The sequence below is a fragment of the Trichechus manatus genome, unplaced genomic scaffold, assembly GCF_000243295.1.
Source record: "Trichechus manatus latirostris isolate Lorelei unplaced genomic scaffold, TriManLat1.0 scaffold00020, whole genome shotgun sequence".
Lineage (NCBI taxonomy): Eukaryota > Metazoa > Chordata > Mammalia > Sirenia > Trichechidae > Trichechus > Trichechus manatus.
Window position 1 is genome coordinate 18,214,565 of NW_004443956.1, and position 14,424 is coordinate 18,228,988.

The window sequence follows — 14,424 nt, forward strand, 5'->3', positions numbered from 1 at the left end:
GTGCTGCAGTGATTGCTAAGTATTTCTAATATACCACTGCCTGGGGGTTTATCTGGAGCCCTGGTGGTGCCATGGTTAAGTGATAGGGCTGCTAACCAAAAGGCTGGCAGTTCAAATCTACCAGCCGCTCCTTGGAAACCCTATGGGGCAACCCTACTCTGTCCTCTAGGGTTGCTATGGGTCGGAATTGACTCGACCGCAATGGGTTTGGTTTCTTTTTTTTTGGTTGGGGGTTTATTTATTATATTGATAGAAAATGGCTGCCTTCCAGAAATTATTTCTTTAGGAGAAAATCTGCTAGAAAATATTTTGCCTTGAAAAAATGTGATCCAGTTTGATACAAATCATCTAAGTTATACAAAAAATATGGACCAACAAAGAATCACTCAGTTCTAAGTACAGTTCAAAAGTACATTTATTTAAAATGTGGGCAAGATATCAATATAAAAGAAAACGGAGTATAAGAAATAAAAATAATCGAAGTACAAAACAGTTCATTTCTTGAACATCCATAATTTAAAGATAGCAAGGTCTTTATTTACACCATTTTACTTGTAGCTGAAGTTCCATAACAGTTTTTTGAAAACATTTAAAAACCTGGCAAATGAATCATAAAACCTAATGTGGGCTCTTAAATTCATATAATACAAAACATAATTTATGTTTCCTTAGAATAAAATCACACATCTTAATAAGATGCAGTTAATTTATTATATTTGTTTTCCTGCTTTAAAATGCTTGTCCCCTAAGAAAGCAGCTGGAAAACAAGAGCGTCTGCGGAAGCCCTGGGTGCTCTATCCAACAGCTCGAACAGCCAGATCTTGTGCTCCAGGACTCCAGAGGCACGCAGCAGCTTAGATGCCATCAATTAAATTTATATGTAGGCGTGTTGAGGAAAACAATGTGCAAACACAATGTACAACAGTAACATTAAATAAGGGATTCTAATTTTAAATTAGTTAACTAGCTTCAAGTACATTTAATAAGAATGTTACAGCATTTTTCTTATCCATAAACCAGCTAGTCTGGCAGCATATCCAAACCACAGGAAATGTAAAATCCTGATGCACAGGTCTCACTCTGGCTAAGTAAACAGGATCTCTGCAGCTTGGACCCAGGCAGCAATACTTTCTCAAGCTACCTAGGTGATTTCAATGTGTAGCCAAAGTTGAGATCCAGTAATAGTGGGACTCTCCTTCAAACTCACAGATGCAATGCACAATACTGATAAGTTGATATCCCAAAAGGGCCACCAAAAAAAACTGATTCCCATCAGTCTCAAGAGCACCTGCCAACCCCTGCAATTCTAATCCAGCCACTGGGGCAAAATCAGGTTATTTTCAGGCTATAGATCTGAACAAAGGGTCCTGAGGTAACACCCACAAATCACCCATATAATTTTTAAAGCAATCCTTCCTTCTGAAAATAAACATAGTATAGGATAGGCTTACACAAATATAGATATGAATGAAAATGAAAAAATCTGGAAAAGACGTAACAGCACATATTCTATAAAACAAGGTGCTTATAGCATACTTGCAAAAATCTGACAAGTCTCTTATCGTATGTATCAGTAACTCCTGTAATTATTTCTTAATATGTGAAGATATGGAATATAAAAAGCTGATATTAATAAGAATGTTTCTACACTACATGTCATTTAAACTAGGTATACTACTATTACTAAACATGACATTAAGTAAGGGATAGAATTCATAGGAATGCTCTAATTTCGGATAGCGTGGGGGAACCTGTATCAATCGTAAAAGCTTTAAGGTTAAAAAGAAAATGTTTGATAAATTTAATTAACTAGCTGAAACTGGTACATAAGAACTAAAAAAGAACTGACTGAAGAAGGATGTCTTTCTAACCCCTATGACTTACTCATGGAACAAAGCCTAAAGTACTCCTACCCAAAACAGCACGACTTCCTGTGCCTGAAGACTAATGCAGCTAATGCTGACACCAGGCAACAGTCCACTCATAGGAGACAGAAAAGACTTCTGTGCAGGCCTACCCTCAGCCTAACTGCAAGTGCTCTCCCAGAGCCGCCTCTTCAGCAGGAATCTGTGTTGAAACACATGTTTTCTGCATAAGGACTTCATGAGGCACACACTCTGCTTCACTGGTGGGCCACTCTCATACTAACGTAATAATTTAGAGATTCTGAATAAGGACTACACATAACACATGACAAGACTTTTTTTTTCCTTAATGCTGAAAACAGAAAAATGCTTACATGTGTCAAAATGTATTATTCTAAAGATTTATCTTTGTATTTACCTACTGGCAACTTAGTAATATCATTTTAATGCTTCTATTACTGTGCTTTTATTTACACATTTCAAAGTTCCTGAGTAAATGATACACAATCTAGATTTCACTCAAATTCAAGTTCAAAAATGAGTTGATGAGAAACACATATATTTTTGCAATTATTTTCTCTAATTGCCTATTACTTAAATACTTACATGAACTAGACAGTACAGATCCTTTCTGATCAATAAGTCACATACTGAATCTGAACTCTAAGGAAGTTGTTAAAACTTCTTTTATGTTAAACTGAAATGAATACTCTAGAGAAGGAACTGCTAACTGCATAAATCATAACAGCAGAGAAAGAAAAGATGGCTTGCAAAAACAGGAAAGCTATTGCTTCATCACTCTTGGAAATCCGTTTTCATATTCAACCCTTTCACCTTTCATTCTTTTTCAAAAAGGATATGATTCATAGTCCAGTGTTTGTGTAAGTACTCCAGTTAGGACAAACTCTGCATTATGAACATCTGAAAGGAATGAAAATAAAAATTATGAAAATAAATGCACTGCTGTGTGTATATGCACACACACTTTAATACACAGCAAGAGCAGTAAACCGTACCTATTCCTCTGGCAAAATATTCTCGACATAAGTGAAGGTCATTTTCACAGGATATTAAGATTATTTCTGACAAACTCTAAAGAAAATAAAATAGGTTTAACAGTTAGAAAACAATAAATCTTCTATATGACAATAATGACATCAACAGCTTATTTTATTTCTATCCACCTTATTTTGTTTATGCTCCATGAGTTTCCGAAAGGATGGTTGTTTAGATAATACTTTTCCTCCTGCACATTCCACTATCGCTTTCATAGTTGAAAGACTTGGACAGATTCCAGGTGTGATATAAAAATATTTTCCCTAAAAATAAATAAAAATATATGTATAATGTTAAAAAAAAAATGCTTTTTATCTTTAGAGTACATAGTTTTTCATAAACCTATCCTGGTATTTTTGACACAAGTCTAATTTCATTCTGTTAAAAGAAGGTCCTGATCCTCAATTTGTCCCCACACCTAAGGTGAGCCTGGAGGAATCCATGTGCAGAACTTGGAAAGAGTTTAAGCACTTTCATATGTATGCATGATATATAATTATCAAAAGTAACTAGAACTTAAGGTTCTAAAAGAAAAGACATGAAATACTTCGTGTTATAAGCAAGAAAATTATGAACATTTTTCACTATTTCTATAAACCTCTAAAGTAGCATTATACTTAACCATGTTTATCTGTGAAGCAACAGACTGGCAAAGCACAACTGGCCTGTATTCCTTTTCTTTATTACCTCTGTATTACTTGGAAACTATACTGATGGTCAAATGGATACTGATAGTTTAATTAATTCTGTAACAACCTTGCCCCTAAGTATACCACAAATTACGACTTTGTTTCAAACAGCTCACAGGAAAATAACTGAAGCATTTAAAAAAATCAGATTATTTTAGGTAAAATATATTTTAACTCAGTATTGCAAATCATTTCTGATTCCTAGGTTGGCTCCTTAGATGTTTAAAGAATAGATTATCTTTACTGATATACTTATTCACTCTTTGATTAAAAAAAAAAAAAAAGAATATTTCCCAACTGTTCTATCTTATATATATTATGAAGTCTTTAGTTATAAATTATTTAGGCATACTTTCAATTAGTTTTTTCCAAGTATCTCCAGCTGAATACACAGTTAATGAGAATAGTATTAAGTATGTAATGTCCTCTAAAGAGTTGTTAAATGCAGAAAAATGAACTTAACTCTTATCAATTATTAATATGCTCTCTGAATACCCAGATGTTTTAAAACACGTATCACTAACAGATCTATTTATTTAATTTCTGTATTAATGCTTTACATTATAGTAACAAAAAGTACCCTAGCAGCATAGTATATTCCACTGGGGAAGCCCTCAGTAACTATCTACAAGGGCAGCAATCATGAAATGGAAGCCAGGGTTAAGTCCAGCTCCTCTGGATATGTGCTTTCAACTAATTATCTATTATCTCCATTGTATGATCTTTTACGTCTTCTTGGACTTATTTGATTTTTCCTTTAAAGTGTACCTTAAAGAGTGGAGAAACATGTGCCCTTTTTAAGGATTCTTCCAAACTGAAAGAGAAAAGCACTTCAGCCTCAGCATCTCGGAGAATGTAGTTCTGCTCATCTGGAAAACAAAACACCACCTCCTTTCAACTTTTCAAACATTCCGGAAATGGGGCACATGCAACCCAAGGACAGAACTCTCCCCATTACCCATGCACGTGTCATTGCTGGTTCACATTTACCTGTCACGTCCTCACCCATTACGTTTCATGACATGACATTCATACCCTGCTCCTGTGCCTCAAAACAGACAGACAGACCTAGACAGACAGATACTCTTTCTGTGTTCTCCAAGATCAGATAGTTCCTAACCTTTTGGGGTCATAAATGCCTTTTAAAAAATTTACTGAGACCTGTGAACCCTCTCTTGTTGCTGCATCAACCCCTCTGCCCCTCAAACATAATTTCACACACTATTTTAGGGAGCTCGCAAACTAAGTAAGCATAACAAGTTAAAACCTCTCATTACACAGTTATCTTCTACTACCATGATTTGAGGGACATGGGAGTTAATTAGGTGAATTTATCATACTTTACAGATTTACCAAAAACTTACTCCTTTAAAGCATATTAAAGTGTACACCAATTTTTGAGAGGATAGTTTAACCAGCATTTGAAGACTTCTGAGAATTTTTAACTGACTAGTTTTCATAGCAACATTTTCTTAAAGATCACAAAGTGGTTTATTCTCCTGACTACACTTCATATTCAGAAGAGCAATTCTTTTTCTTCCCCCTCATCATGATAATTTCCTAATAATACCAAATGGCATAATACAGATGGCTAAAATCTAACAAATACACTCATCAAAAGCATAAAGTTGGCAGAAAGAGTCTAGAGCAAAGTGGGGTCAACCAGACAATACACATTTTAGAATTTGTGGACCAGATGCTGTCTTTGTTACATATACATTGTCTTTATTTATTTTTAACAACGTTTTAAAAATGTAACAAACATTCTTACTTCATAGGTCATAGTTCACTCACCCCTGGTCAAGAGAAATCACATCACTAAATGCTGAAAATCAATCAGCCAATCAACAGATAAATAAATAATGCTGCTAAACTATTTTAAGTAAAAGAAGATAAGAATGTCTAAAAACTGGAGAACTAAAATGATGAATTAAAAAAATGAACAAAAAAGTACTGTCATACATAAAAAGATTTACTTAAAATATTAATTTCTGGGGGAAAATTAAGACTGATATGTCTCCTGAAGAGCTGGTGAGAGATTACAAAGAAGGAGCTAATGTTTATAGTACAGAAAATAAAATTGAAAATAGAAGAAAGTAGCTAAAACAATCCTGTCACATGAGGTAACTGACATTTTGGTTTCTTAAAAGAAGTCACCAGGTTATGTTAAGTTGGTAGTAGTCTGCAGAAAGATTTAACTTGAAATTTAAAACTTTTCAAAGCAGCACAAAGAAAATGAGTATTCCAGAAAGTGACTGTTGGTTAAGATCAGGGTCTCAAATTTTATTTAAATTAACAAATAAAAAATTCCAAACATAAGCACCTACCACTTCTTGAACAATTTTATTCTAAAACCATCAGGCCCATCATGGTGTGTCAGATCCCAGACTGATGTACAGAAACCAACAGGGTGGGAAGTGGAACACTGGAGCCCACGCAGAGAGAGGAAGGTGTTTGCAGAGGGGAGGCAGTGGTGGCTAAAACAGGAGATCAGTTACATCCAGGGGGACCAATCAAATAAGTGAATATATTTAGGATAATGGAGGCTAGGTTTCTCACTGTTGGAAAACATGGAAAGGGAGAAAACTAAAATGAGCCTTGTGGTGCAGGATCAGGATTGGACAGATATAGAAATACGGACATGAATAATCACTAAGAGGGCCTAAGAGTAGCAACATCCCGAAAACAATGAATATATTTAGCACCCAGATCTTGGTTTCTAAATACCATTTCTACAGAAAGAACTCAGGGCTCCTTGGAAAAATGGCTCCTTCCAGAGAGCCAGGGGAGAAAAGTGTAAGTCTGGAACATTCCTGCTGTGCCAGAGGCTAAGAAGTGATCAAAAAACGAGGGGGCACGTCAAAGGGTACAGAAGCCAAGCTGAATGGTTCCCACTGGCCAAAGTGGGGACAACTGAGCACAAACAATGGCAGTAATAGTAACAACCCAGTGAATAAAAAAGACAAAATAAGTCCATACGAATGTTTTGATCAAAGATTCCACAGAAGAATTCTGATCAAGAGGGAGAAAATACAGAACAAAATTTCAAATTCTCATGGAATGCAGACTTTCTAGAGCCATGAAGGCTGAATGAACCCCTAGAACTACTGCCCTGAGATAATCTTCAAACCTTAAACTAAAAATATCCCTGAAGTCTTCTTAAAGCCAAATAATAGTTTAGCTTAACTAGTAAAGAATGTCTGCCTTGAGCATTGTGCTCTCTTACATGAGATCAAACTGACAACTGCAACGCAAAAATTAGACAGGAACCTAGTGGGCAGTGAGTTTATGTTAATGAAGGAGGAACAACTCGGAAAAGGAGGGTGAGAACGGTCACACAACTTGAAGAATGTTATCAATGTCACTAAAGTATACATGAAGAAATTGTTGAACTAGTGTGTGTTCTGCTGTGTATATTCTCAACAACAAAAAATAATTATTTTTTAAAAAAATAAATGGATAAAGTGAAACTTTGACAAAGAACAGTATAGTTACATACTCTCAAAGTACGTCCCCACAGAATACTTATTAATAGTTGAAGAAAAAGGAGCAGTTGAACAGCAGAGGAGCCTGGCAGACATCAGTTTAATCAAATGATCAAAGTGATCATCAGCAATATGACAAATCAAAATTATGCAACATCTGTGAGCGGCTGGAGCAAGGGAGAATGAAGAAAACCAAAGACACAAGGGAAAGACTTTTCAGTCCAAAAACTAATGGACCACAACTACCACAATCTCTACCACACTGAGCTCAGCACAACTAGATGCTACCTGGCTATCACCACCGACTGCTCTGACAGGGATCACAGGACAGGGTCCTGGACAGAGCTGAAGAAAAATGTAGAATAAAATTCTAACTCCCCCCTCACCCCAAAAAAAAGACTAGACTTACTGGTCTGACAGAGACTGCAGAAACCCCAAGAGTATGGCCGCCGGCCACCCTTTCACCTCAGTAATGAAGTCACTCCTGATGGTTACCCTTCAGCCAAAGATTAGACAGGCCCATAAAACAAAATGAGACTAAATGGGCACACCAGCCAAGCAACAAGGACTAGTAGGCAGGAGGGGACAGGAAAGCTGGTAATGGGGAACCCAAGGTCGGGAAGAGGAGAGTGTTGATGCATAGTGGGGTCGGCAACCAATCAATGACACAAAACAATATGTGTATTAATTGCTTAAATCTAAATCTAAATCACAATTAAAAAAAAAGGATGTGTAAGAAGTTCAGCTACCCTGAGGCCACCATGTGGAGAGATCACATGGAAACAAATGAGAGGTTCCTGAGGAGCCCCAGCTATTCTGACCAGCCCTCAGCTGATTGAGACTTCCCAGTACAAGCACCAGACTTGTGAATGAAAACGCCGCCATCTGACTGCAACCAAATCACTGTTCATTGAATTGTGCAAGTGACAAATGCTGAATTGGCAAATGTGTTATCTATACTTTTTACGACAATAAAAATTAAAAGAAAAAAAAATTGTGCACATCTGATAGGATGCAATAAGAGGAACACAGCATCACCTCTGTGACAATCCTGCCAAAGATGTATAGCCTGAATTTAATAATGAGGAAACATCAAATAAACCCAGAATGAGGGACATGCAACAAAATAATCAACCTGTAATCTTCAAAGTTACAAGCAAAAACCAAGGAACTATTCTGGATTGAAGGAGACTACAGAGACATGGTAACTACATGTAATGCATATTTCTGAATTGGATCCTTTTGCTTTAAATGACATTATCGGGACAACTGGACACATCTGGATGGGGTCTCAGGATTAGACAGTAGTAATGGATCCATGTTGATCTCCCAGCTTTGATGGGTATATTATGGTTACACAGGAGAATGTACTTGTTCGTAGGAAATACACATTAAGGTAGTCAGGGTTGCTGGTGTACCACTTTCTCAACTTAACTCTCCAATGGTTAAGGAAAAAAGTAATTTGTATTATACCTGTAATTGTTCTGTAAGTTTGAGTTTATTTTAAAAAAAGAGAAAGGAAAAGAAAAACAAAATTTAATCAAAAGCCAAACTGGCTTAAAAAACAACCCTTAAATTGTGAAAAGATGGGGGCAAGTAAGAAATGAATCAGAAAGCAAAATTTTCAGGTACTAATTCCTAGAAATAAACTAAGGTGAAGCGTCTCCTTGAGAATTTTTTTTTAAAAATTGTGCTTTAGATGAAGGTTTACAGAGCAAATTATTTTCTCATTAAACAATTAATACATGTATTATTTTATGACATCGGTTGCCAAGCCCACGACAAGTCAACACTCTCCCCTTCCCAAGCTTGGGTTCCCCGTTACCAGCTTTCCTGTCCCTTCCTGCCTTCTCATCCTTGCCCCTGGGCTGGTGTGCTCATTTAGTCTCATTTTGTTTTATGGGCCTGTCTAATCTTTGGCTGAAGGGTGAACTTCAGGAGTGACTTCAGTACTGAGTTAAAAGGGTTTCTGGGGGCCATACTCTCAGGGTTTCTCCAGTCTCTGTCAGATCAGTAAGTCTGGCTTTTTGTGAATTTGAATTTTGCTTCATATTTTTCTCCAGTTCTTGTCTGAGACACTCTATTGTGATCCCTGTCGAGCAGTCGGTGGTGGTAGCCAAGCACCATCTAGTTATGCTGGACTCACTCTAGTGGAGGCTGTGGTAGTTGTGGTCCATCAGTTCTTTGGACTAATCCTTCCCTTGTGTCTTTGGTTTTCTTCATTCTCCCTTGCTTCAGACAGGGTGGGACCAGTAGAGTACATCAGATGGCTGCTCCCAAGCTTTTAAGACCTCAGATGCTACTCACCAAAGTAAGATGTAGAACATTTTCTTTATCAACTGTGTTATGCCAATTGAGCTAGATGCCCCCCAACACCACGGTCCCCAGCCTCGGCCCGGTAATTCTGTCCCTTAGGGAGTTTGCATGGGTCTACAAAGCTTCCATGACCTTGCCCTGGTCAAGTGGTGCTGACTTCCCCAGTATTGTGTACTGTCTTACCCTTCACCAAAGTTACCACTTTGAGAAACTGTCTCCTTGAGAAATTTTAAGAACAATTTGAAAATATAAAATTTTGGCAAAACAGAAAATGTCATTTAAAAGTATTAATAATAAATGATTATATCTGGAAAAATTTAGGAAATCCTGAAATTTGGGAAATCAAATATGAAATGTTTTCTGAATATTAAATAAATGTTTACAATATCACTAAACCACTTGATAACTCTCAGAGATAAACAAAGCAAACACTTATTAACAATGCTATAAAGAAATGAAAGCCAGTCAAGTAAAACTTTCCATCAAGTATAAATTGTTTTAACCTTTATAAACAAAAGAACCAAGTCTTCACTAACTGGTAAGCTTGAAAAATTGAGCAAATTGACCATTCACTCATTTTCAACAAATTGGCATGTTTCTGGTTAAAAAAGGAAAAAGAAACGCAGTCAGAAAGTGATAATAAAGATCTCTAAAGCTGGGCTGCTTGCCAAAACCAGCAAAAGGAGCCAATGGTGGCTAGAAAATTACAGGGCCCATTTCCCAGCCCTGAAGCTCAGCACATGTCACTCCCACAGCAGATCTTAAGAAAGGACACTTCTATGTCAGCTAAAGAACAGACTAGCTCACTCTAAATTTTGTAACTCTCCAAGTTATCCAAAATTGGGACCGAAATATAGGTTTGTAGTAATTGTTTCTCCAATTTCTTTCTTCTGCCCTTCATTATTTCAAGTTTTTATTTCATTAATATATTTGTATTTAATAGCAAAGCATTTCTAAAATTTCAATTGAAAAGAAAATATTTAAATACTACTTAACATACTGCAGTTGAGGATTCAATTTTTCTGTTATATTCATGATGTATTCTTTTGTTTTATTGCTTTGGATATGTTGTTGGTTGTTAGGTGCCGTCGAGTCGGTTCTGACTCATAGTGACCCCATGTACAACAGAACGAAACACTGCCCAGTCCTGCGCCATCCTCAAAATTGCTGCAGGTCTTCCTTTCTTTCACTGACCCTCTACTTTATCAAGCACGATGTCCTTTTTCAGGGACTGATCCCTCCTGATAACATGTCCAAAGTACATGAGGTGTAGTTTCGCCATCCTTGCTTCTAAGGAGCATTCTCCCAAGACAGATTTGTTCACTCTTTGGGCAGTCCATGGTATATTCAATATTCTTCGCAAACACCATAATTTGAAGCCATCAATTCTTCTTTAGTCTTCCTTATTGATTGTCCAGCTTTTGCATGCATATGAGGCGACTGAAAATACCATGGCGGCTTGGGCCAGGCACACTTTTGTCTTTGTCTTAGTCATCTAGTGCTGTTATAACAGAAATACTACAAGTGGATGGCTTTAACAAAAACAAACTTATTCTCTCACAGTCTAATAGGCTGGAAGTCCGAATTCAGGGTGCCAGTTCCAGGGGAAGGCTTTCTCTCTCTGTAGGCTCTGGAGGAAGGTCCTTGTCATCAATCTTCCCTTGGTCTAGAAGCTTCTCTGCACAGGAACCTCAGGTCCAAAGGACGCACTCTGCTTCCTGTACTGCTTTCTTGGTGGCTTGAGGACCCCTGTCTCTCTTTTGTATCTCAAAAGAGACTGGCTCAAGACACAATCCAGTCTTGTAGATTTGAGTCCTGCCTCATTAAAATAACTGCCACCTATCCCACCTCAGTAACATTATAGAGACAGGATTTACAACACATAGGAAAATCACATCAGATGACAAAATGGTGGACAATCACACAATACTGGGAATCATGGTCTACCGAAATTGATACACATATTTTTGGGGGGACACAATTTAATCCATGGTAGTCTTCAAGGTAACATCTTTGCTTTTTAACACTTTAAAGAGGTCTTTTGCAGCAGATTTGCCCAATGCAATGTGTCTTTTGATTTCTTGACTGCTGCTTCCATGGGTGTTGATTGTGGATCTAAGTAAAATGAAATCCTTGACAACTTCAATCTTCTCTCCATTTATCATGATGCTGCTTATTGGTCCAGTTGTGAGGATTGTTTTATGTTGAGGTGTAATCCATACTGAAGGCTGTAGTCTTTGATCTTCATCAGCGAGTGCTTCAAATCCTCTTCACTTTGGATACAGAATCATGGAATTTTGATTCTAGCTTTGCTGTAGGTATCTTTATTTCTCTGGATCTTAATTTCTCAATTGTAAAATGAGCCATATAAACTTTAAAACTATATAATTTTGATTTATTTAAGTTAAAGATTCAATAATGTTTAAATACCAGCTGCTGAGCAAATGACAGATCTGAAACATTTTATAATAAACACTGATTTAACAGTGACTGCTACCTGGTAAGTGATAACTAAGGTTAGTTTATTCCATCAGAAGGGCATGGTGCCAATGCTCCCTCCCTCCCCCTTCCATTCCTGGCTTGTTCCACGGCCACACATCTTGCCCATGTCCCTTGGCAGCTGTATTGTTCTACTGCTTACAGGGCGAGGAGTGAGGGGGCAGAGTTGAGAAAGTATGAGTAGAACAGGGCGATACACCCAAATTACTAGCAGAAAAACATAAAAGCACGTGGATACCCTAAGTCAGAGACTGGTAATTAATATCACACAAGAGGGGTAGCAAGCAAGGAAAGTTTTATTTCACAGTAGTTGGGGCAGAGAGACCAATCAAAAAACAACACTGAGAAAGCAGGGGTGCTTGACATCAGGACACTAAGCTTCTTGTTCTTTTTTTTTTTTTTTAAATAAAGCCTGGTTTAATGGCTGTGTGCAGTGTAATCTAGTGAATGGAGTTGAATAGAAGGGTCACAGTCTGCATATACTCTTTTTTTAAAAACATTTTATTGTGCTTTAGGTCAAAGTTTACATAGTAAATTAGTTTCCCATTTGATATTCATACACAGATTGTTCTGTGACATTGGCTGCAATCCCCACAATATGTCAGCACTCTCCCCATTTCCACCCTGGGTTCCCCTTTTCCATTCATCTGGTTTCCCTGCCCTTCTTGCCTTCTCATCTTTGCTTTTGGACAAATGTTGCCCTTTTGGTCACAAAGGGTTCTAAGGAGCACATTCCTCATGGGTGTTATTGTTTATTTTACAGGCCTACTATTTGGATGAAAGGTGAACTCCAGGAGTAGGTTCAGTTCCACATTAGAAGGATATCTTAGGGCTACAGTCTTGGTGGTTCCTCTGGTCTCTATCAGACGAGTAAGTTGGGTCTTTTTTATGAATTTGAATTTTGTTCTACATTTTTCTCCCACTCCAACTGGGAAGTTCTATTATGTTCGTGGTCAGAGAAGTCGGTAGCGGTAGCCGGACACCATCTAGTTCTTCTGGTCTCAGGCTAGTGGAGGCTGTGGTTCATAGGGCCATTAGTCCTCTGGACTAATTGCTTCCTTAAGTCTTTGATTTTCTTCACTCTCCTTTGCTTCAGAAGGGAAGAGACCAGTAGTTGTATCTTAGATGGCTGCTTGCAAGCTTTTAGGACCCCAGAAGCTATCTACCACAGTACGATGTAGAACATTATTAAATATATTATGCCAATTGACCTACATATCACCCAAGACTATGGTCCCTAGCCCTCAATTCCAGTATCTCAGTCTCTCGAGGTGTTTGGTTATGTCTAATAAGTTTCCACAGCTATGCCCCCTATGTGCTCTATTATACATATGACTATACATGCAGCACATACAAAAATGTATGTAGAGATATCCACAACCATATCTATGTATGTGCACGGATGTACCCCCATAACGCCCTCCCACACCTATTTAACATACATATCTACCTATGTATCCAGTCATAAATTACTGTTTTGTTATTTCTGTTGTTGCAGAATCATATATGCTATAGTATTTACCGTAGTGGCCCTTTATTCTTGCATACCTCTCAGTGTCTTCCTTTGCCTTAGTTACATTGTGCTGACTTCCTCCACATTGTACACTGCCTTTCCCTTTAACAAAATTCACACCTATCTACTACCTAGTTAGTGATTCTCCCTCCCATCCTTGGTAACCATCAAAGAATGTTTCTGTGTGTAAAACTCTTCTTCATTTTTTGTTAACAGTAGTCTTGTACAGTATTTGTCCTTTTGTGATTGACTTACTTCACTAAGCATAATGTCCTCTAGATTCATCCATGTTGTGAGATGTTTCACAGATTATCATTATTCTTTATTGTTGCACAATATTCCATTGTGTGTATGTACCATAGTTTGTTTATTCATTCATCTGTTGATAGGCACTTAGGTTGTTTCCATCTTTTTGCTATTGTGAACAATGCTGCAATGAACATGGGTGTGCATATGTCTATTCGTGTCATAGCTCTTATTTTTCTAGGATATATACCTAGGAGTGGGATTGCTGGGTCACACTGTATTTCTAGCTTTTTAAGAAAGCACAATACCGTTTTCCATAGTGGTTGTACCATTTTACATTCCCACCAGCAGTGTATAAGAGTTCCAATCTTCCCATAACCTTGCCAGCATTGGCTGTTTTCTATTTTTTTGATCAGTGCCATTATTACTGGGGTGAGATGGTCCGTCTTTGTAGTTTTGATTTGCATTTCTCTAATGGCTAATGATCAAGCATCTATTCATGTGTTTGTTGTCTGCATGCATGTCTTCTTTGGTGAAGTGTCTGTTCATGTCCTTTGTCCATTTTTTAACTGGATTGTTTATCTTTTTGTTGTTGCGGTGTTGAAGTTTTCTATAAATTTTAGAGATCAGATCCTTGCCAGATACGTCACTGCCAAAGAGTTATTCCCAATCTGTAGGTTCTCTTTTTACTTTTTTGGAAAAGTCTTTTGATAAGCATAAGTATTGAACTTTTAGGAAATCCCAGTTATCTAGTT

General features: G+C 37.4%; 1 protein-coding gene across 4 annotated transcripts in view; it reads right to left on the bottom strand.

Annotated features, from left to right (window-relative positions):
• Positions 1-234: 234 nt before the first annotated feature.
• The window catches only part of PAXIP1 (PAX interacting protein 1), a 64,506-nt gene continuing 50,316 nt past the window's right edge, over positions 235-14,424 (bottom strand). For 3 of the 4 annotated variants that reach the window (XM_023727974.1, XM_023727976.1, XM_023727975.1), the window contains 3 exons: positions 4,379-4,479; positions 3,050-3,184; positions 235-2,957 (listed from right to left, as the gene is read on the bottom strand). In XM_023727974.1, the coding sequence (XP_023583742.1) occupies positions 2,760-2,957; positions 3,050-3,184; positions 4,379-4,479 (434 nt within the window). In that variant the 3' untranslated portion in view covers positions 235-2,759. The remainder of the gene's footprint in view (positions 2,958-3,049; positions 3,185-4,378; positions 4,480-14,424) is intronic. The other variant, XM_004372783.2, reaches the window with a different exon arrangement.